General features: G+C 39.3%; 1 protein-coding gene across 14 annotated transcripts in view; it reads right to left on the bottom strand.

The window, feature by feature from the left end:
* Window positions 1-24020, bottom strand: part of ERC1 (ELKS/RAB6-interacting/CAST family member 1) — a 273988-nt gene that overhangs the window by 8646 nt on the left and 241322 nt on the right. For 8 of the 14 annotated variants that reach the window (XM_064654578.1, XM_064654579.1, XM_064654576.1 and 5 more), the window contains 2 exons: window positions 20248-20349; window positions 3241-3429 (listed from right to left, as the gene is read on the bottom strand). In XM_064654578.1, the coding sequence (XP_064510648.1) occupies window positions 3241-3429; window positions 20248-20349 (291 nt within the window). Of the gene's footprint in view, window positions 1-3240; window positions 3430-18628; window positions 18696-20247; window positions 20350-24020 lie in introns of those variants that run through there. The other 6 variants (XR_010430601.1, XR_010430603.1, XR_010430602.1 and 3 more) reach the window with 2 other exon arrangements.

Genomic DNA, 24020 nt, shown 5'->3' on the forward strand with positions numbered 1-24020 from the left:
GACATGGGGTCAGAACTGACTCAAAGGGATATTTTCCACCATTGGAATAACTTAATGACATGGTTCTTTATTGTCCACAAATTGGACTAGTGCTATTTTAGATTAGGTTTTGAGACACCATATACTCCTAAGTACTTCAGGCCTTCATTACAAATGGACCAAAATTTTACTACAGCAAGTTACCCTTACAAAATGTCTTTGATAAAATGCCAACAAAAAATGATTTAGCTTCTTGGCCCTATCTTTTGATTACAATCAATTGAAGTCACTCAGGACTATCACTGACCTTAATGGCAGCTTAAAGATACTATTTTACATAAGAGGCACCAGCTATCAGTCAAACTTTGAGACTTCACAAAGTTATTTATGTGGCACATGGTGTTGATGCTGGCAGATACTTTTCCAACGACTATTTGTACATTAGTTTCTGTGGGTCACTGTGGACTGCTGGAAGAGTGACAAGCTTACATCTAACTTCATATACTAGTTGTACCTACTAAAAGAAGCCACAGAAAACTTCTGCTATTTGTACCTGAGCCTCCCCAGCAGGTATGAGAGACCTACAGAGTGTATTGGCAGTGATGAAACACAGCAAGACCAACCTTTGTCAGTCAAAGTTGCTGCAGTAGGAAATCACAGCTCCAAAAGCAGCAGTATGAAAATGAATTCTCACCTATTTATAGAAAAACCCCAAAACAACCAAACCATACTAAATAGTCTCATTGGTGAGAAGTGGATACATGGCATCGTTCTTAAATGTTATTGGTGCTCAGCTAAATGTATCCTCCCTAATCATGTTAGCACTTCTTAACATTCAAGAGGATTAATTTTTTCCCACTGAGACTTGTGAAGCATTATCTACAGAAGATCATATTAGAAGGGACAGGACTGAATTTAATGCACCGGATTTGAAGTAATTTACAAAACTCATTAAAATTCCAAAGATGTAAAATGGGTATTCCGTGATGGGCTTCTGCGAATCTGGAGAACTGATTCCCACCCCCCATGGGAATACTTTAAGCACAAAGGAAATTCTGCAGTTAGAAACAGAAAAGCTCCATGGCTTAAATGAAAAATCTGCTTTGTAAATTGAAATATATCATTAATTTGTGTTTTTCAACTGAAGTTCCTTAAATACAATCCAAGTGAGTATGGGAAAGCAGAAGAGACAGCTACATTTTATTTCAGTTGTATGCATGGGAATCTCAACTGGAGTAGTAACTTTAAACAACTGTGGTGACAGCAAGGCAGGGTTAGGACAATAATGTGAAAGGACAGAAAAATAATTTTTTTCTCTTCTTCAGGACAACTTAGGCAATTCTTTTTTCTCACAGTTTTTCACGATGCTTTCTTTACTGTGTAACCCATAAATGTTGTTAATGCACTAGCAAAGTTTTAATGGGAAATATTATCTTTTATTAGAACAGTACAAAGAACTGGAAAAAACAGTTTCTGTTCTCGGCTGTCTATTCAGAAGAACTCGACAAAGAAAGCCCTTCCTGTTTTCTTTACCTACATCTCTTGATCAAATAGCAAACATCACCTATCCACACAGATCTTGATTATATACAAAGACCATCACAGCTATAACTAAAAAGGCAATTTATTCCAGGGATATCCAAACTTTGCCCATATCCAGCATTTACTCCTGTTTTCAGAGGTGCCTCCCATATGTGCCACAGGTTTTGTCACTCACTGCTTTATCCCACCCTGACAGAGAAGGTGGTTCAAAATAGTGCCTCATGTTTTGATTTATAACATAGGAGCTGTACCTCTTTATTAAAGAAAGATGGCATTGCATTACACTGATGAACTTTTAATTCTGTATCAATGATTACAGAACCCAAGAGGCTCTGCAGGGAAAAGGAATGTGCCATGCCTATAAGAGGGAAATGTAGATATGGACTGAGGCACACAGCACATGCTGAATCAAATAAATGTATGAAGACAGGTACAAAGAGAAAGAATGACTGTCCTGTACCATCTCAGCCCTGTTACAGGCTTATTTATCTCCAGAGGTCTGCTCTTCTTTCTGAATTTTTAGACATGCTCCTGTTGGCTTCCTGCAATTTGGCTGCTCTCTCCAATTTTTGAATGAAAATTCAGTCTTGAGTTGAAAGTTCAAGGAAATTAGCTTTAACATCACAAAAGAAGAAAACCAGAGCTGAACTGTTTGAGACAGGCTCAAGATAGTGTTCACTGACCCACAAATCCCCTTTTAACTACATAGGCATTACACTAGTTTGTGTGCACACTGGATAGAGTTTGCTATAAGACATATAAAAGTAAATAGTGAATGAATTGGCATTATAATCCAAAATCATGGTCAAAAAGACAAAACTAGTCACATTTAGTTGAGGTGCAAGCTCCTTGTAATAGTTTAACTCAAAAAAAAAAAAAAGGCATTCAGTAACACAGGAGTACAATAGTAAAATAAAAAAATTCAAAAGAGAAATTAGGAAGGAATTAGGAATTGTAGGGTTGTAGGGAATGGTGAACTGTAGTCTAAAACCAAGAGATAAAAACTGCCAATAAAGGGATTAAGGAAAGCAAGACATCCTCAGATCTTGGAGAAGATTATTTCAGTATCTGATTTATAACTAGATTGACAGTCTCTTGTGGAGACTTCATCAGACAAACTGTTATTAAACCATTTCAGTTCCATATTCCAAATCTCCTGGAAATATGGGGTTGGGTTTCTGAAGTCACTGTGTGTGTACATAAGCATGGGTGTATCACATGTAGCACACTGAGTCCAAATCTTGATTTAGGTATCCAGGTAAGGTGGTAAGCAGTAAAAACTACTGGCAGAATATACTGTAATGGAAGGCAAGGACACTTTATATAAAGTGACTCATAAAAATGTGCCAATTGAAATATAAATGGTCTATGAAATTAAAATAAGATTTAAGATCCCGATGACTACATTCAATTATAAAGAGCAGCTAAAATTTGTTAACAGTTAAAACATGACAATAGTGGCATCTTGCAGTTTGATCTCCCATAAGTGTGTAGCTGTATGGTCTCAAGTACAGATAAAGGAAGAGATGAAATTCCATAATAAATGTTAAATGGCAATGATTAAAAAAATTACTGACTCCTTTTATCAGCTGAAGAGTTGACCTTTGTTACCTGTTTTCACCACTTACCCAGTGGTTTCACAGCATTTTGGTGTGGCACATCAGTAAGACCACATCAACAGTTCAGGCCCTTGTTCAGAACTTCAGACCACAAACTCACCTGCTCCTGGGTCATCTTCTGCAGCTCTTTCTCCCAAGCTGCCTGGTCATCATCCAGGTGGTAGGAAGCAGGCGGGGTGAGTCCACGCAGAATCAGGGGGTCACGGTCATGGCAGAGGGCTATCAGATGTCCAATGTACAACTTCAACTTGCTGCGATTCTGATCAAGTTCTAAGAGGGGCTGAATTATCTGAAATAAGAGAACAGACACAGTGAGGAACAGTCTGAGACCCAAGCAGCAGTGAAGGGAAAGATCAGTGTCTAAGTTACAATCTTGTTCAGCTTCATACTGGAAGAAACTTGAACATCCCCCTTCCCTCTATACTCTTAGCCCTTAACCTACCAACCAGCCAGCTGAAGCAGAAAAAAACAAGGACCCTGGGGAAGGGGTGTGGTGATGACAGCTGTGTGATTAGTACAGGAAACAACAATTATAGGGGTGAAAAATGAAATGATATTAAATTGAATGCATTACTGATATCCAACAGTGCTTTAGTCAACTACTTCACCAAAAAATAACTCTTCTGATAAAGAGTGGCAGTCCACAACCAATGCAATGGCAATATAGATTTTTAGCTAGTTTTGCCAACAAATATTTAATTGTAAATTAAGTATGCAATAAACATGGTCTAAACAGACTAATTTCAAATTATGCCAAGAAACTGGATAGCAACATATCTTCAACAGAAAGTTAAAATATAACTTTTAATAGTCTTTTATATAGTTAAAATATAGTCTTCTGTAGTTTTGAAAAGGCAACGACTTTTATAATGCAAGCCAGATTCTATACAATAGACTAAAAAACTAAAATCAAAGGACTTTATTAAAGTACTATTTTATTTCACTATACTTTACCCAATTTGAATCTAATCCTTATTCCTCAATGCAAGTCAAACTGGAGTCATCCAGTTCCCATAAAAAGTATCCGAAGAACCCTTTTTCATCTTTTCACAAAAACAAAGAGCTCAAGTGCATAAATACATACTGGGCATCCTTTGCTATGACCTCCCACAAGAACACTGCTTCACATTGTTACAGATGTTTGTGGGCATATATTCAAAAATGCAGTAAAGCAAAACTCCAAGGTTTAAAACTGATGAAAAATTAAGAAGAACTGGGCTTAGTGCCTCCCTTCCATAAAATGAGGTGCTGAAGCTACAGGCACTGATGTACATGGGCAAGGAGAGCTGGAAAGCCTTGCCAGAGTACTGGCAACTTCTCTTTGTGTTTCCAGGCAGAGGCTGCACCTGCTGTTTGTTAGTGGGTCGGGGATATCTTTCCAATAGGACACCTCTGACCCTGCTAATGAATAAGGAGTGAGATAATCTCTGAGTCAACAGAAACAGGGCGTTGGCATTACTTTCAACAGAGACCCTGGCTTTGACCCCTTTTAATAAGGCTGTCAGGGCTCAGTTATTTAGATTCCAACACTGTTCTACATGGATTAATTTCTGTAGAGTTTGAGGATCTGGGAGGTATGGCTAAGCAGCTGACTAATGTCAGGATCCTTGTCCTGCTGAGCTTAGCTGTGCTCAGAAGCCTACACCAGAACATGAGGGTGCCAGTGCCTACCAAAAGCCAGAGGGTACCCATGGTAGAGGAGACAGGCAAGAAACCCTCAGAGAGAGTGACCTCACGTGCTTTATTGAAAACCCCAGTGCTACCTGCAGCCTTGGGGCAACCTCTGTTTGCAGATACAAACACACACATCAAAATAATGGCTTGTTATATGAGGATGGGATGAGTGGACAGCAAGGTGGATTGAGAACTGGCTGAACAGCAGATGCCAAAGGGCTGTGATCAGTGGCACAGTTGGAGGCCTGCCACTAGCAGTGTCCACCAAGGTTCAATACTAGTCCCAGCATCTCAACTATTCATCAGTGATTTGGACGAAGGGGCAGATGCCTCCTCAGCAAGTTCACTGATGACACAAAGCTGGGAGGAGTGGCCGATACCCCAGAGGGCTGTGCAGCCCTTCAGAAGGACCTCAACAGGCTGGAGAGGTGGGCAGAGAAGAACTGTCTATAATTCAGCAAAGGCAGGGTCCTGCACCTGAGGAAGAATAACCCCACCCATCAGTACAGGCTGAGGGCTGACCTGCTGGAAAGCAGCAGCAGGGGGTCCTGCTGGACAACAAGCTATCCATGAGCCAGCAGTGTGCCCTTATGGCCAAGAAGGCCAAGGGTATCCTGGGTGCATTAGGAAGAGCATTGCCAGCAGGTTGAGGGAGGTGATCCTGCCCCTCTAGTCACCCCTAGTGAGGCCACATCTGGAGTGCTCTGTCCAGTTCTGGCTCCTCATTACAAGAGACATATGGAGCTCCTGGGGCAGGTCCCGCAACAAAACTGATTAAGGGACTGGAGCATCCCTCTTACAAGAAAAGGCTGAGGGATCTGGGCCTGTTCAGAAGAGACAACTGAGAGGAGACCTCATCAGTGTCTATCACTATCTGAAGGGAGGGTGTCAAGATGCTGGACCCAGGCTCTGCTTGGTGGTGCCAAGTAATAGGACAAGAGGCAACAGGCAAAAAGTGATGCACAGGAAGTTCCATCTGAACAGGAGGAAGAACTTCCTCATTGTGCAAGTGACCATGCACTGGAACAGATTGCCCAGAGAGGCTGTGGAGTTTCCCTCAACTGGATATTCCAGAACCTGTGCTGTGTGCTCTGGGATGACACTGCTGGATCAGGGAGGTTGGACCAGATGACCCACTGTGGTCCCTTCCAGCCTGACCCATTCTGCGGTTCAGTGACTGCAAACTGCAGCAGGGCAGAATACTCTGCTCTCCTGTACACAGGGCAATAGTAAGGGATATTTTAATAACGTCAACACAGTTACATTTCACTTCCATTACCCAGCAAAACTGTATTTAGCCAATTATATCCATCAGCTTTGGTTATTTACTGAATTTGCACTATTTACCCCAATTTCTTATTTGTTATGAAGATTATGATCTGAAAGTGTACTGACTGTGCAGGTGAAAACCGGTGATGCTTCTAATTGAACTAATGTCTTTCCTATCTTTCTTACTATTTGATTTGCCCACAGAGGGTAGAGTGATGGAATATCACGTCTTAAAAAACTAGTTTTCTATAGAATGAAACCGTGCAAAAGCAGTAGTCAACATCTAATAACTAGCTGTCCCATCAATGTAGTAGCTGCTTTGTACTCTTTTTAGATACCACAATCTATTGAATATCCATCAGATGTGCAGATTCCAGTCTGAAAAGAATCCGACCTGCCAACCTTTCCGGTCATTCTTTGTGAACAGAAACCCTCGCTGATAAAAAGAAAGCAGACCTATCTAGCAAGTAAGGATGGAAGATTTTCATACAACAGTTGCATCTGATCGCTCAGAAATAAATCCCCTTTTGAAACACATTCCTCCTGTACCCCTCCCCCTTACCTCAAGCTGGAAACAGGCCAAATGAGGCGTGTGAAAGTTCTTAACTAGCAGCCTTCCCAAAGCTGTTCACAGAGCAATCATTCCTCTCACTTGGGATCCATTAAACACTGTCAGTCAAGTAGGAAGTGCCCTTATATCTGCGTTCCTGCCGTATCTAATATGAACTAGCCACTTAGCAAGAGGCACTGTGCTTCCCACACAGCAGAGCTGCCACTGCCTTATCTCAAGAGGGTGTAAGAGCATTTGCTAAGTGGAAAAGCAGGGCAGTGCTGGATTCATAAACCACATCGCGTTCTCATGATCTGCTCAGAGCTGTAGAGCTTTCTAGGAAAGCAATGGATAAACAGACCAAACCCAGGAATATCTTCTAAAGCAGCCCTGATTCATTAATTGCCCTGATAGGTTTAGGCCATCCTCATCAATGCATGGAATGAAGTCTGCTTAATGTACCCTCAAGCTCAGAATATTGCTAATGGCCAGCTAAGTCTGACAGTCTGTTTCACTAAAAAAGGCAATCACTACAACTCTGAGGGAGAAACATGAAATGCCTGACAAATCTCTGATACAAACCCAAGCCATCTCAGCCAACTAATAAAGACATTTGGGAACATGCTCCAAAACACATTCAACTTGGAAACAACATATTTTTTTTTTTTTAAATTTTGTAGATTTTTAAAAAATCTTTGAGCATGAGAAATGGGAACGTAACTGCAGTTTTACAACTCATTGGGGTAGAAAAGCTTTAGAATGAAATTATACTGCTTATTCAGAGGTAGACCTGCTGTTGTTGTACAATGGTCAGCTGAAATACGGGTAACTGCATTTAAAAGTTTTTTTATGCAAAGTCTCTGCATATAAATATGTATATACACACTGTATAGATAAGAAGAGGTACTTGTAACTGAACGTAGCTGGAGAGACCTATCTAAATGTTTGGTCACTTTGACTGTGAAAGATGAATACACCTCTCTCCCATACGGAGACTGCGGTGTCCAAAAGTTTGGCTGAGCAGTGTCTATCATAAATATACAAAACCACACAGGTGGTTACATGAAAAAGGAAACCAGTGAATGGGTGGTATAAGTGCAGCACTGTTGATAGGACAGAAACGCGATACCGACTATCCATAATCGTCTGCAGAATAAAGTATGGGTTTAATCAATGTGTAATTCACCACCAGCTTTAAATTATGGGTTCTCCAGGCAGGAGGGTTAATGACCTGCTCACCTTTCTCCCTGCTAACATTCTCTTCTTCTCTGAAGGAAGCAACCACTTTTCTTTCACAGAACCAAGTAATTAACTTTACTAATTTCAGAGAATACCTTCTAAATTTCTACTTAACAAAAAATCTGCAGCTCCCATTTTGAGTAAAGTCTTATAGGCACCCCTAAAAGCCTGTCTGTTTTCACAACTACATCAGCTGACCTTGTAAAAGTTATCTCCTTACACAGCTTGCCTTAGTCATCAGAATCATGCATAAATGTGCATGTTGTTTGTGGATCAACATCAATAATCTTTTTCTTACAGATACATGCCTGTGATTTCTCTGAGAAAGCAAAAAAGAAGGAGAAAATAACAACTACTTGACACAGCAATGGCAATACAAGTTTCCATATGTACATTTGGCACTGGCAGGACTGCTGTCATACTCCCCTATTAGCTTGACTACCCTGCTTGCCCTTAGAGTGTATGTACTCTGCATGTATATACTCACTAAAGGGCAGAGTGATGCAGACAAGTAGTCTTTTTTTTGCAATCAAAAATTTCAGTATCTTTTTCTTAACTTACCCATTAATCTCTAAATATTTTAGAAAAAAAATCCCTGTAAAAGCAGCTATATCAGGAAGAAAATAAAATAAAACAGACAAGTAATCTCAGGTGTCAAAGTAAACAACACAAGGTCAAAATGATGGTGTTTTTGTATCGAGAGTGTTACCAAGAAGTGGAGATGGAGTGAATCTGAAAGTTTTCAAGGAATTTATTTGAAAAATGACTTAGCTTGCTAGCCTGCTCTATAGACTATGAGTTCACATTGTAGATCCTGCAAAGGCACAAATAAATATGGAATTCTGAAAAAAATTCAACTATAAACCCAAAATGTCACCAAACGTCTCCTCAGAACTTCAGACTGAATGTAACAAATATACTTGGAGAACAAGTTAAATGGAGGTAGCCCTTTATCTCCTCTCAATCACATCTTTCATGTGAGTGTGGAAAATTATTTTCAAATTTTTGTTACACACAGATGCAACTACGCTACCCAACAGAACCTGCTTCCCAAACTACCATTATATAAGAGAAGATGAGCACAAAAACTGTGTAGGTACCTTTTTTTATTCTAAAAAGAAATTATTCCAAGAGGACCTGACAAATTTAACAAAAGATGGAATGCATTATAGTGGATCCTCAGATACCTCCTTGTATCTGGGTTTTATTATAGATATTGCCAGACAAGAAAATTTTGCCTATATAGATAAATATCTTATATTGGGAGATATGGAAATAAACTAAAGATACCGAGTGACACAGTCTGGAAGTATTTGCATGGCAAATGGAATTAGGCCTTCTTGCTCAGACCATTTGTGTTTATTTGGCAACAAACACGAGGGCTCAACTACAATAATCTTGTAACTGTTGAACGCAATGGAGTTTTATGAGGCATGAATTTGGCTCAGAATGTGCAAAGCTTTCCCAAATTCAGAGCAATTTATCACTGATGTCTTCCCTTCATTATTTTAAATGGAAACAGAAGAAAGTTCTCAAAAAGACACATCCTGACCTCAGTTCAGTTCAGCTCAGTTCACTGATGCACAGAGATACTTGGTTTCTTCAGAAGACCACAACACAAAAGAGCAGGGACAGGCTTAAATTTCTTTAGATTTGTTTTAAAGACAAAAAAAAAAAGATTTAAACCTAACTTTCATAATTTTTTCCTCATAAACCAAAACAAAACAACATATGTGAAGAGCTGAAAGAGATTCTGGCTATTTTGACAGAGCTGTCTTGCTCAGTTCCTTTCTGACAGAATCAATTAGGAAATCATTTTTATATAGCAAATTATTTTAGAAATTTTTATACGCCATGAACAAATCCCATGGATTAATGATTTCCAGAGTTCACCCTCTTCACCTTGGGAAAAATCCAGACCAGAAAAAAAGAACAGAGAAAACACAAACCAGGGAAAGTAGTTTTCTCATTAGTTCCCTCTGTTTGAATAAAACCTTTTCCCCATCATGTAGGTGAAGCAAAGAATTGCAGTGGGTTGGTAGGATTCCTAAAGCACTGAAAATGAGCAAGTACTTCTAAAATATTTTTATACATAACAAATCCAGAAGTGGTTTTTCATGACATTGGCAACTTTTGCTTACATGGGCTGCGGAGCAAATGCTTGAGGGGAGCCACGTGAGGAATAGCAGGGACTACTGTAGATGAACGTTCAGGAACGAGGTACCTCAGCAGAGCTGAAGGGGGTGTCTGCATACAGCTTGAATTTTACTTGTTTCGTCAATCCCTGACTTTCAAAAGCAGAAGCATTTGCCCAGACTCTTGCTCCTGAATATAACTAACTGCACTGTGCACACCTCACATCTCTTTCCTCTCTAACAGCCCATAGTCCTGTTCCCCAGCTGAGACACAGGAGAGGAATCTGTGGCTTAAATGCAAGATGAGATCAGAACTTACAAACTGAAATGCTGTTTTATTTCTCTAAGTTTTCTTTTGTCCTCAAAATCTCTTTGGAATCCAGCAACCTAGAAGCTTAGTTCTGGAGCGAAACAGGATGACCTAAGAGAATCTAAAATCTTCAATATATTAAAATCTCCTTCATTTGAGCATTTTGTTCCTGTAGGTTATGTTAGTTACCAGGTTAAAATTTGGAAGAGTAAATTAAATTCTATAGAAAGTCAGACTTATGATACTGACAATGATAATATTATCAAGAGAAAAAAAAGTATTCCCACAGCAAGTACAAATAGTTTAATAACCATTTGCAGCTTGCACATGACACTGTGGATTTAAATAACATTCTCCTGATCAAACTTCTGCAGGTGTAGTTAGGCAAGTTTTGATTTCACAGAATCCATTAGATTTTATGCTGATTCCTACTCTACAAGCACGTAGCAGTTTCAGAATAAGTAAGAACAACCTGTTTATACTTTTAATTCATTCAAGCTTTCTAGCACTTGTTATCCATGCAACAGTGAACGAGAAAGCAAACACATCTCTTGCTGTGCTGTATTTTGTCTATTGCTTATTCCTATTACAAAGGATAAAAGGAAACAGTGGCTAACATGCTTTTGTTTGAAAGCAGAACACATGCACTGGGAGACTGTGTCCATGGGAATGCTTATGTATCAGGGACTGTGTTCTTCTGTCTCCCTGTGTCTGTTCCATTGCTAATGGAAAACAGAAGGTATTTCTTAAGTAGTCTACCAGAGAACACAATCAGTGCTTTTCCTGTTCAGATGAACTATAACCTCCCTGTCTGCAGGTGATAGGAATCTTGGTCTTGTCATTCTCTAACACTGGGTCTTCATTCTGCTGTTGCAGCTCCCTACCTGATAAAAGATACTTTCAAAGCAAAGCCACATGAAGCCACCAAACACCTGGTTTACCTGTCTTTAGGAGTTCTTTTTAGAGTTGTTTGCTCTACATTCAAATGCAAAATCCCACAAATAAACACAGACATGCACACACACATATATATAAGTTCTTATCTAAAAGTTACATTAAACAATCAGATGTAGCTGGACTGCCTGTGGTGAGCCTACTATGAGTTGGAACTGTAAATCCTGACATCTCCATCATTTATTATGAACTTTACCAGCCAGGAAAATATAGCGTCTGGATTGGCTACTTGCCCCTATAAATTTTTATTTTAGGCACATTTCTCTTGAGCTTATTTTCATAGTTAATATGTTGGAAAGCAGGTTTGGTCTTGGTTCTTTTTCTAATATTCTTCATCTCCCCTCTCCCTCAGTTTCTTTCCTCCTAACTGACAACTAACAGGGCCTGGCTGCAGCTATTCCTCTTCTGTCTCTATCCTGTCCATGAGTGCCAGGGCTCAGCTTCCCTCTCCTTCATGTCACCAGCAGTGTATTCATAGTTTGTAGAAGCTTCTGACCTTGCATGATTGCATTCTGGGGTATGGATGAGCACTGCAAGAAATCTAAATGGTAAAGTAATTGGGAGATAGTACAGACTATCACACAAGATGCAAGCAACAACTGTCCTGGAAGTAGCCAGAAACAATAGTGTCTGAGTGCAGAATTCCTACTTGCTAAAAAGACCAAGCCACTCGTAGGAGATCATATTCAGCTGCAAATCAAAAGAGAAAATAAGACACAGACCTGGCATAATCTCATTTGGCAGAAATGAATGATGGCCTTTTTGCAATTGTTTTGCTGAAAAGCACAAATCTGTACAAAAAGAAACCAGCCATCTGTTTTGAATGTTTTAGAATGTAAGTATCTATTTGTGTTCTTCTTTGATCTGTAAGAATAATACGAAGACAGTGATACAGTCCAGCTACACCTCTGTTGTGAGTGCTTAATTCATCCCAGAGCTGCAGATTACAAAATTCCATCTGGAAATCTTAGTCTTATCATTCTGGGATCAGAAAGAAGATGAACAGTGTATCAAGATCAGTTCTTTTGTGTTCATAGATATTAAATTCTTGGACAGAGAATACACTCTTCTAAGATACATTAGTTACTAAATAGCAAAATAATAGCAGCAGAATTGTTCCCCAGAAGAGTGAAAAGACCAGGAGCAGATGTTGACATCATCTTAAGGACAGCATTCTTCTCTAGGCTGGCCCATCCCAGTCTAACAGTATTTACTGAGTAAAAGATGTCATGCCAATATGGGTATAAAGGAAGAGAGAAGTTGGAAAGGCACGGTTTCCAAAATGGAATGGTAGAAGATTAATCATAAAGTAAAATATTAAGCATTACTTCAGTTGTTCGCTCCACCATGACAGGATTGTTACACTAAAGTGAGCAGGTCACTACAAAAGGCTCTCCCCTAAGCAGAATTACTACAACCAAAGAAGTAAAGGTTATTCTCTGAAAAATGGCAAAGTTTGAAAAGGCTTGAAAAGCATGGATAACTGTATGATAGCCAAAGCAGGATTTTGAACTGCACTTCCTCAGAGCAGCAACTGGCAATCCATGAACTCTTCGTGTCTCCTTGCCTGAACTTGATGGCACAGGAGACTTTCAGTTTCATGGCTAATGCTGATGCCCACATAAGCAGAGGTCCAGAAAAGCAGGGATGGAAATGAGGTCCTGTGATTAACTGGAACAACTGTATTCAAAGTGCTGCTCTTGCAAGGATTAATTAGTTACATCATCTTATTTGAGCTCATCCCATTAGGGTTCTTACTATAGGGTTCCCCATCTGAAAAATGGAAGTGAGGAGCCCTGGCTGTCACCAGGATGACAAAACACATCAGGCATCTTAACTCTCAGTCAGGACAAGTGATAATGTTTAAGTAAAGTAAGATTATTTCACATGGTTGCCTTAAAATTTTGCACAGGGTATGTCTCTAAGGCACTTTCACAACGCTTTTACACATCTGGATGAAGAACTGTAATGAACATATTATACCATTATTACACACTACACAATTAGTCTGTAGATTTTTAGAGAAGGGAATAAATGACCCTTCAGATGACAAAAGATCACAATAAAGAACAAGAGACAGTGGTCTAAAGAGCTTTGTTCAGCATGCTGGAACAGCAGCTCCTTGACATGTTTAACATATGGATTATTTTCCCTTTTTTTGGGGAGGGAAAAGAAAGTATTAATAGAGTCAAATACAAATCTAACATTATTTTGGGAAAAAAATTCAACATGAGGTATTAGAATCACCATCATATCACTTTAACAAGACTATTTCAGAATATTGTGCAATAATAGTACCTAGCACTTATATAGCACTTTTCCCAAGCCAACTTCCACTTCTACAAAAACTTCAGCTCATTTTACAATTAGAGAATTTGAGACAGGAAGAAAGAGAACAAGTGAGTGGTTGGAGATGATGCCAGGAAAGAATTCATCTTCTGAACTGTGGTCTAGTACTGTGTCCAGTAAATTACATTGTAATACGAGCCAGGCACGAAAGCTTGGTGCTTTCGACCATTCTGCATGATCTAACAATTAAAAAGACCATATTGAAAATAAATTTATTCAAAAGGCTTATGAGGTCACAGTGTAATAAGTGACAATACTGAGAACCTAAAAAGTATGACAGTAGGATGAGCAATTCTCTACATGCTGCAAGCATAAAATGTGTCTTGTGGAGAAAAGATCACATTTATGTAGTGAATGGATACCTGTGTAATCATTTGAACATGGAACTCACCATGAAAAAGATATTTACTTTGCTAAAAGAAATCAGTATATGAATCCAAGCATCAAATAATGTAGAAAAAAAAATCAATGTTCTTCTCAAACGTCCCAAAGCATAGACATTTTCAGTGCTGTAGTGATCAAAATGAAAAATTCATGGGGTTTAACAGCTGTGGCAAAGGTTAAATTAAGTCCTGAGATGCCCTGCCCTTACTGGCATTATTTCTATCCCTCTTACTCTCCCATCATAGTAGTTACAGTTCTTCATGCTGCTACCTGTCACCTATTTCTGCCACTTTCCTCTAAATCTGTTTGAATAGCCATGAACACTGGCTGACTGGGTGTCCACTCACTGTGTATTTCCTTTTAGCTGTAAAATGGAGTAAGAAATACCTCCTACACAACAGAAAGGAAATTGTGAATGCTCCTTCTGGGCATTCCTAGGGGTGAGACAACATTGCTCTGCAGATACAAGTTGGAAACACATGGCTTACAACCCTGAGCATTCAGTTGGGTTTTGCATACATCTACTAGTATCAACTTCTCTGTGAGATTTAATTGTTTCTATCATTCTAACAGGAATCCTGTTTAATACCCTTGTTCTAAAACATGCAACACAGGAATGTCATTCAAGCTCCATTACCCTTTAAAAATCACAAATGGCTATTTAGAATTAAACTGGTTTTGGAAACAATATATTCATTATTTATGTCCTTCAGAATATTAGACGCTCTTGATTAAAAACTATAGTTAAAAAATTCAAACTGAATTTGTTAAACTTTCTTCCTATTCATGGCTTTCCCTCTATTTCAGTTTTTAGATTTAGATGACTCGTCTACAGAAAAACTCTTGTCAAACTCAAATTACAACATTAAAAATGTAGCCCTTGGTAGAAAACACATACTTGTAATCTGGTGATGTTGCAAATTATAATTTACACTGATTTTGACAAGCAGTGTAGGAAATTTACTTGAATTGACTGTTTTTCAGGTCTTAAAAATGAGCCAAATATTTTCCCATAATGACTTACTCCCTCTTTCCACCTCTGAAATCTTGAGAGAAGTCTCAAATTCTGCTAGTGTCTTCAGTGCTCAACCCACAATACCTACTCCTTCTGTGTTAAAATTTGTCAAACTCAAGTATTAAAGAAAAATGTCACAAAGAAGAGGCTTTTTGTCTTGCAATATTTTTACGGTAATAGGAACTTGCCAATATCTTCATCATCTTGAAATATCCCTATTTTTAGGCACTCCAGTTCCACACTAGCTCTTTGACCATTCCACTGTTACTCTAATAAGCATAATATTAATTTTCAGATTTTGTTCCTGGAATTCAAGAAAAACCAAATGCTTTGCTCTTTAGCAGGAGTATCAGTGACTTCAGGACTTGTTCACAGCTGTTAATAAAAAATGCTTCCACAGAGTGAGTTCAGACGCTGTCTAATGACAGCATCTACTAGGATCCAACCCTTACTGCAAGCTAGAGCCATGGAAGATGGGAAGAAAAATACAACAGCATGCATACTTAAACCCACACATGTGGTATGTATAAATTACATACCAGGATTAAACTCTCAGTTCTCAGGATTTCAGTTTTGCTCTTCCTCTGTTCTTGCCCTTAGCACTTCAATTCTGTCCTTGCTTTTCCCTGGGCCCTTCCATTTGATTGATCTTCCACTCTTCCAACCATTTGTTGTGACCCTGCGCCCCCTACACCCATTCAACAAGAGTGGCCCTCCTCATTTCTGATGGGCAGGGGTGAATCAAGCAGATCTCTGAACCACACCCACACTTTCTCCCATCATAGGTAGCACAGCTGTGCTTCCCAAGAAAACTAGATGAACTGAGACATTTATGTATGGAAGCTTTGCTTCTCCTTCCCCCATATGGCACAGGCATGGTACAGATTTACAGAGGAGATACATGTGCATACACACATACCCTTCTGCATGTGTGAGACCCCATAAAGTGTAAATTCATATTATTCTCAATAACAGTGAGTAATAACTATTTAAGATATTGGCCAGACCATTTTAGCATCTGAGAAAGACAAAGAAGCATCCTCATGTGAAATCACACTGGAACACGCTTGGGTATAGAGGAGGATAGAGCTCCATCTGGGGAATAAAAGGAGTCATAAGAAATTCACACAGCAAGGAAACAAGCCTAGAGAAAAAGGCTAGGAAAGACTATTTCAGGATGAAAGATGGTATTTACATTGAATTATAAACTGAAATGTAAGCTACCATTCTCTGGAACTACAGGAAAGGTGCATATGTTTAGGAACAGTGCTCCATTTCAGGGGAGATCTATCTGATAATGCTGTCATGTACACAACTGGCATAATTAAATATTAAATTCAGTCAATTCTGGAATGCTGGAGGGGAAAAGCCTTAAACCCTAAAACATAAAAATAAAATAATGTAGTTTGCTACTGTACATAGTTTTCTCGTCTCCATTTCATCTTCAGTATCGACCAGAGGTGATTGTATGCACAGACCTAAAGGAACTCTAAAAAATAAACTTATTGCCGAGTGTTTTGCTATTAGTTACTTTTTTATCATTGTAATACGTAAATTTTTATTTAGCACGTAAATTTAAGTTAGGGACTCTGTAACTTACATTACATTCTCTTTTACAAAGAGAATAAGGACTTTTTTTTTTCAATACACATGGAATATCATGGTAAAAACAGGAACTCTGTTGGGAATAAATGGCTTGGGACACATCAATCACCTTTATACTTTCCCTGTTGATGTATGCAAGACAATCTTGAGGCTGACAAGTTTCTCAGATCAGATGCATGTAAGGCAAGGATGCTGGCTGACTCATTATTTTGACTAGGATACTCTGTAACATGTTTTCCTGAGGAAAATGCCTCCAAGTAGAGAGATAAGCTGTATTTAATGTCACCCACCCATTAATTCAGTAAACTAATAGAAACCATATTCTTAGCACATTTGCATTCATAAATGTACCAGCAGGTGGGAGAGGAAAAGAGAAAGATCTTTCTATCAGTGTTTTCCTCACAAACTCCATGTTTGCTCTAGAAGGAAAATCAGAATCGTTCCTACCTTCATAGTGAGTGTCCTCTTCCTTTTCATTCATTTACTTACCTGATCTTTCCTGTTTAATTGCTGTGCTTCAGTTGATCTTTTACAAGCATTACCTCTAAAACTTTTAACAACATACACTAACACACAACCATTGCAAGAGTGGTGATTCAAAAAGAATGTGAAATCAACAGCGAGTGTAAATTAATGAAGCATTTTATCAATTTTTCCACTAAAGAGATTTTCTCAGTTGAAACCCCAAGGCATGAAATTCAAGTTTGACACTGTCATAGTTGGATTAAATTTTTCAGATGGTTGACTTGAAAAAAGGGATTTGATCTATACAGTCAGACAGACATGTAAGTCTGTAGTTAATTGAGCAAGTGTGAAGAGATGAGAGTGCCTTATTCTTTCATGAATCTAACATAAGGGAAAAAATTTTCTAAAACGCAAGAGTCCAAGATTTCCACAGAAATTTTCAGAAGTTTTCTTTCAAGTAACCAGTAGGAAAAAATCATATTGTGCAAAAAAATGTGAAATATTTTTTCTTGAAAGTATAAGTGAAGAAAGAAAAAGTTTCATATAAATTTTTAAAATACTGTTATTGCATTTTAGTTCTTTAAAATACTTTAAGTACTTCAGAGAAATGTATTCTGCTTTAAAACTACTCCAAGGCATAAATGAATCCTATGTATGGTAGCCTAATAATGGGTATTGGACTTTTAAGGTCTATATCAAGGCTCCTGGTCAGTGAAGGATGTTTTCTTAGCTAGACAACAGGCATGAGGAGAAGGGCTCTGCCCTGTGTAGTGCCCTCTCTTCTGGAAATGGGAGTTGTCATGGGGACAATTTGACAGCAGAAAAGAGAAAATTGTGGACGTTGACATAGAGAAACAAAATGTACTTTAAATGAAAAACAGCTACCAACTTCTCCCCCATTGTTTTGAAAGAATGAGGGAGATGGAAAGGAGAGAGGAAGGTTAAGGGGATATTCCTCTTTGCCTTCAAATTTATAGACAATTTATATTCGTAGTGCATATCAAGAATCATCTGTTGTGAGCTGATAAATATCTGTGACTGGTTAGGTCAGCATGCATGGCAGCAATCTCAGCCGCAGATCTTAACAGGCTTAAAACCTTCAGGAGGAACATTATCTTCAGGAGGAACATTATCTCTGAGCAAATTCTTTACAAACCAGAATCGAAAAAGCATACATAGATTTGGCTACAGTGCAAACTGCTTTGAAAAAGAATCCGACTGAAAACATTTCCTCCATGAAGTCAATGATAAATGATATGAGAGACATTTCCTGTTCTCTCGTCCGCATTAAGAGTTTGCTTTGCACAGAAACTCAATTACATGCCCTGGAAAGTTCTCCCCACAACATCGTGAAACAATGACATGGTGATTAGAAGAGGAAAATCACAAACTACACATAAACACATGAGAAACACCCTCATGCAGAGACTGTCCAAGCAAGGGGGAGGGAGCACAGCCAGGTTTCACAAAGCACACGGGAGCGAGATGTGGGAGCGGCTGTCGGAAACTTTTCTATTGGCAAGAGAAGTTGATTCTCACCGTTCTGAACAAAATGGCTGAACTAAGAGCATCTGACTGGTTATGCCCAAATACCCTCCTCCTCATCCTAGAGGTGCAGAGGTGGCAATGGGAGGAAAGCCCCAGAGCAGCATGGGAATGAAATAAAGAGTTGGTTAGTATTTAAAGCACATAGGTAAGTACAAATAGTAGTACAAAGCATTTAATTCCTTATGCAATATTCTGAGCTACCTTGAGGTACAGCTTTCTTTGCTCTCTTGTAGGCTTTGTCAGCTTTTGAAATGCCCCTATGCAAAGGGAAAGTGCAATCAGACCCTCCTCCCACCCCCTCTCCTCCCTATTGCCCTCCCCTGCAAGGTCTTTGGAAGAATTTCCGTAAATGTTTAAATTGTATTTCTCTTTTACATTTTATCTTTTCATTTCATCTGTGAATGCTATGCTGCATTCATTTGCAAGCATGTAATACAGTTACATTCTGGACATGGCTTCAGCTGTCTAACATTCATATCAAATTAAGATTAAGGAATCTATTTAATTTGCAGTATTAGCAATTTCCCTCTCCTGAAAGAGGTAACACCAACATTTTCCAAAAACACTGCAAAAAATTCAAGCCAGTTGAGGAAGGTATTAAATCAAGATGCAAAAGAAAGCTGCTTTGAAAATGAGAATTTTTCTGTTTGTTTCTTTGTAAACACTCCTTATTGTCTTCTGATGCAGACATCAAAGGAGATTTTTAAAAATCTATTTTCTGCAGGGTGAATATGCAATTGTCATTTTCCTCTTGTATCTTACCCACGATTTCTATGTATCACTAGGTTGGCGCTTAAAGGTCTAGACTGAGATGCCTCCCTTCAGACCTCAACAATGTCTAGATGAGTCAGAGGGCAAAGAGGAGCACCAAACATGCCTTCACTTCATTAAGGCAGTGATTAATGATCACTAATATTTTAATTAAACCAGATTGGATGAGATTACGACATGGGATATGTAATTATGTTGGCATTTTCTGTGCTACCCAAGGGATGGTTAATCTCTCTGATAGTTATCACGCACATGGCTGTGCTTTCTAAATGACACAGGAGGCTCCTCACTGCTTTGGAGATGGTAAATTGATTTTCCTTCAGTTCACGGCCCATTGAGTTTGTGAGGGAGCAGTCTGTGCTCATTTGGCACCGAGGCTGGGATTTCCTCATGGGAAATGAAGGGAACTGCTCATATACAATCCATAGATCAGAAAGCTGATCCTGGAGCATGATTTCCTGCTACTGAAGACAAGAAACAGTCCTGGACACTCCACACACTCAAGCAGTAAACCTGAGCTACTAAAATCTGAGTATGTCAGACAGGACTCGAGTCTCGCATTTTAAGAAAGTAATGTTTTTCTCCTCCTTTTCAGTGTGCTCCCTCTTCTCCACCCACTTAATAACAGGTTGGTACTGGGAACTGTTTGTTCACATTTCAGGAGTTTTCAACAAAGGCATCACGACAGCAACATCTATTTCTGCTTCATAACTGTACTCCAGAATATTATTTTTGTTCCAAGGCAGTGCAAGCGGGTCAGGAAAAACTACATATGACTCAAAATACTCAGCCCTCATAGTAAAAATGACCTAAAAAACAAAAGAAGAGAGACACATTACCTGGTCAGGGGAGGGCTTGTGGTTGGTTTGGTTGGAATGGGATGAGGATTTGAGGTGGTCATCCTCATAGTTGTCAGCCATTAGCTTCATACGGTTCTGAGTCTATTAAAAAAAAACAAAAAAGAAAGAATCTCAGTCTACCTTCTGATGTGATCACAGAGACTAAAGGGAACAGGGTATTTATACTATTCTGCATATCCAAAATCCATACATGGAAAAATATAAGACACGTGCATAAAACATCAGTTGAATTACTGAGGAGGATTTGTAAAAACTGGGAGACACATTACACACAGTTCACTTTGAGGCTAAATTAGTTTTGCAATTTAATGGTTTATCTGACTTGTGCCTACTAAAACTTGTGTTGTACAAGAAATGACTGGCCAGTAAAATGTGAATTATAGAAAATCCATCCTGTGAGAAAATTACAAAGTTAATAAATAAATCTTTGGGAAGAAAAAGTGATACAATGAAGATTTATAAATTAAAACCTGAACACAGTCAAGTAAAGAATTAGCAAAATGTGAAACAAGTTTCTTAAGTTTTCTTCAACTTCTTGGAAGATTTCAAGTTCCAGAAGATATATAATTTTTAAAAACACACAATATGAAATAAATTGTGTAAGAATAAATGGAACACTTTACCTTAACAAAACCATCCTAGGCAAGCAATTGCAACGGACATGAAAATATACTACATGGCTGTGTCTGCAAAGGAGAGTGTTAGTGAGATAAAGCCCTTTTAACATACTATCCTGAAATGAGGTCCCCAAGCACCTATAAACACACCTCCACAGAAATAAGGAAAGAAATGCACCTGGAAAATGTCCCACTTCCCCAGTAGGCCTTACAAAGGCCATTCAGGCAGCAGTGATACTCTGTGAGTAGCCTAGAGGGGACATGGAAGAGCTGGGTGAGGGTCTTGCAAAGCAAAGAGCTGCTCCCCTTCATGTTAGCTGGGTGCCAGTGCCACTGGGAAATCACACCTGGAGCAGACCCAAAATGGAGTGACAGCACTTCTCAGAGGGCAGACAAAGCCCCATTTTGAGCTTTGTGAAATCCTTGTATTCCAAGGAAATAAAAAGGCTAGCCAGACCTATGTTAGAGATGATATACAGTAAATTATATACAGCTAGACATATGAAATCATCAGACATGCACTAAAATTAAATGTCTTAAAATGAAAGCTCAAACCTCACAGTAAAAATGCCAACTGTTGATTCAATCCCTTTGTAACTCCATGGTTTCTCACTGAAAACCCTAATTTTAATGAGCATCTCGAGGCTAGAGAATGCAGATTCTACTTGACTCTATTCAGAGAATCTGGATTTGATTTTATTTTGGATTAATTTAACAAAAGCTAATAGTAAATTGAGCTTAAGCAATAAGCAATTTAATCATGCAAAATTTTTATATTGTTTGCTCTGCTTTGTCAAACAAGTTTTGAATTCCAAGTCTGACTCATCATTCATAAATCACTACTTGAAACATGCTACATTAATCCTTAAACAATCAGTTTATTGTAAAGGCACTTCCTTCATATATATTAGTTTATTATATTTAAGGTTGTCTCTTCAACAGTTTCTTCTTTGCAATGAGAAGAACTGATTTTAAATGATTTCACATTTCTTTGGAAATTTTTGGTTTTGATAATAAATAATAAATCCTTAGATGACTTTCAGCATGTGTGTGGAAAAAATCTATTGAAGACCAGATGTTCAGCAGAATGTTAGCACAGCACATTAACTTTCCTGAGAGAAAAAGTAGCTCTTCCCAGAGAGAGGCAGCATGTTGTATGGTATTGCATGAAAAAAGCCCTATGTTAGCTCATACAGGAAAAGAAGAATATAAAGAACATAAAGACTTAAATATTTCAAAGAATCACAGAATGGGTCAGGTTTGAAGGGACCACAGTGGGTCATCTGGTCCAACCTCCCTGCTCAAGCTGGGTCATCCTAGAGCACAGGGCACAGGATTGCATCCAGATGGTTCTAGAATATCTCCAATGAGGGAGACTCCACAACCTCTCTGGGCAATCTGTTCCAGAGCACAGTCATCCACAGAGTAAAGAAGCTCTTCCTCTTCAGGTGGAACTTTCTGTGCATCACCTTCTGCCTGTTGCCTCTTGTGCTATTACTCAGCACCACCAAGAAGCGCCTGCCTCTGTCCTTTCGACACTTTCCCTTTGGATACCGATAGACATTGATGAGGACCCCTCTCAGCAGTCTCTTCTCAAGGCTGAACAGACCCAGCTCCCTCAGCCTTCCTTGTAAGAGAGATGCTCCAGTCCCTTAATCATCTTTGTTGCTCTCCACTGGAGTCTCTCCAGGAGCTCCTTGTCTCTGCTGTACTGAGGAGCCCAGAACTGGACAGAGCACTCCAGATGTGGCCTCACCACGGCTGAGGAGCAGGATCACCTCCCTTGACCTGCTGACAATGCTCTTCCTAATGTACCCCAGGATATCCTCGGCCTTCTTGGCCACAAGGACACACTGCTGGCTCATGGACAGCTTCTTGTCCACCAGCACCCCCAGGTCCCTCTCCTCAGAGCTGCTTTTCAGCAGGTCCCTTCCCATATCTTATCTCTCTCGAGTTTGGTGATGCCCCTGTCCCCCTTCAAATCTAGTTTAAGGCTCTCCCAATAACCCTTCTAAATCCTAAGCTAAGATCCCTTTTCCCCTTTAAGACACGTAGACTGTATTTGTTGTTGTATAAACTGGCCCATGATCAAAACCCACAAAGTTTTGCTGTTTATAGCAGTCCCAAAGTCAGGTGTTCATCTGCACGATTTTCCTGTTTCTTGCCCCATCACACCCTGCAATTAGCAGGGCAGCAGAGAACACAGCTTGTGCTCCAGATCCCTTGACCAGTTGTCCCAAAGCCCTGAGCACCCTCTTGACTGCCCTTAGCCTTCTTGTTGGGACTTCATTGCTGCCTACTTGGAAAACCAGGAGTGCATAATAATCATTGTGCTGTACCAAGCTGGGAAGTTTGTTGGTGATGTCCCTTCTGTGGGCCCCAGGGAGGCAACACACCTCCCTATGGGTTGGGTCTGGTCAGCAAAAAACACAAGTATCCCCCAAGAAAATTCGGAGGTCAAATTGAAGAGGTTGAACACTTCTGTCACTTAACTTCAAGTAGAATAACCTACTATTAATACTTGGCAGGAGGTTTGAGAAGAGGCTGATGGAATTGGTCTGGTTTAGCCTGAAAAAGGAGGCTTTTCTAAATTACTTGACGGAAGGAAATAGAGAAGATGAAGCTACGCTCTTCCTGGAAGGGAGAGGACAAGAGATGATGGTTGTTAATTGGAACACAAAAAAGTCTCATTAGAGATGAGAAAAACTGTTTTCATAATGAGGCAGATCAAACACCAGAACAGGCTGCCAAGAGACTGTGGCATCCCTGTCTTTACTCATACTGAAAAGGTGACTGGACAAAGCCTTGAGCAAGCTGCCCAAGCTAGTGATGCTCTTCGCAGGTGGCTGGACACAGAGGTCCACTCCAACCTAAAATATGCTGCAATCCCTATTATTTCAGGTTTTCATCTTCAGGTAATTTTATAGCTATCAAAGTCGGAGTTTTCAAATTAAGAGGGAGATAAGTTCCAAAATTCCTCCTACTTGCCAAATATGATTTCGTTGCTTTGTTCCATTACAGCCCTTCGAACATTTTAACTCAGAACAAACTCTGCAGCACTCTGATGATAAGAATTCTATGGGATTTGTTCACCTTAGAGGACATTTCCTAAACTCCCTCTTTAACTCAACCTGA

This window comes from Pseudopipra pipra, chromosome 5 (assembly GCF_036250125.1).
Source record: "Pseudopipra pipra isolate bDixPip1 chromosome 5, bDixPip1.hap1, whole genome shotgun sequence".
NCBI lineage: Eukaryota > Metazoa > Chordata > Aves > Passeriformes > Pipridae > Pseudopipra > Pseudopipra pipra.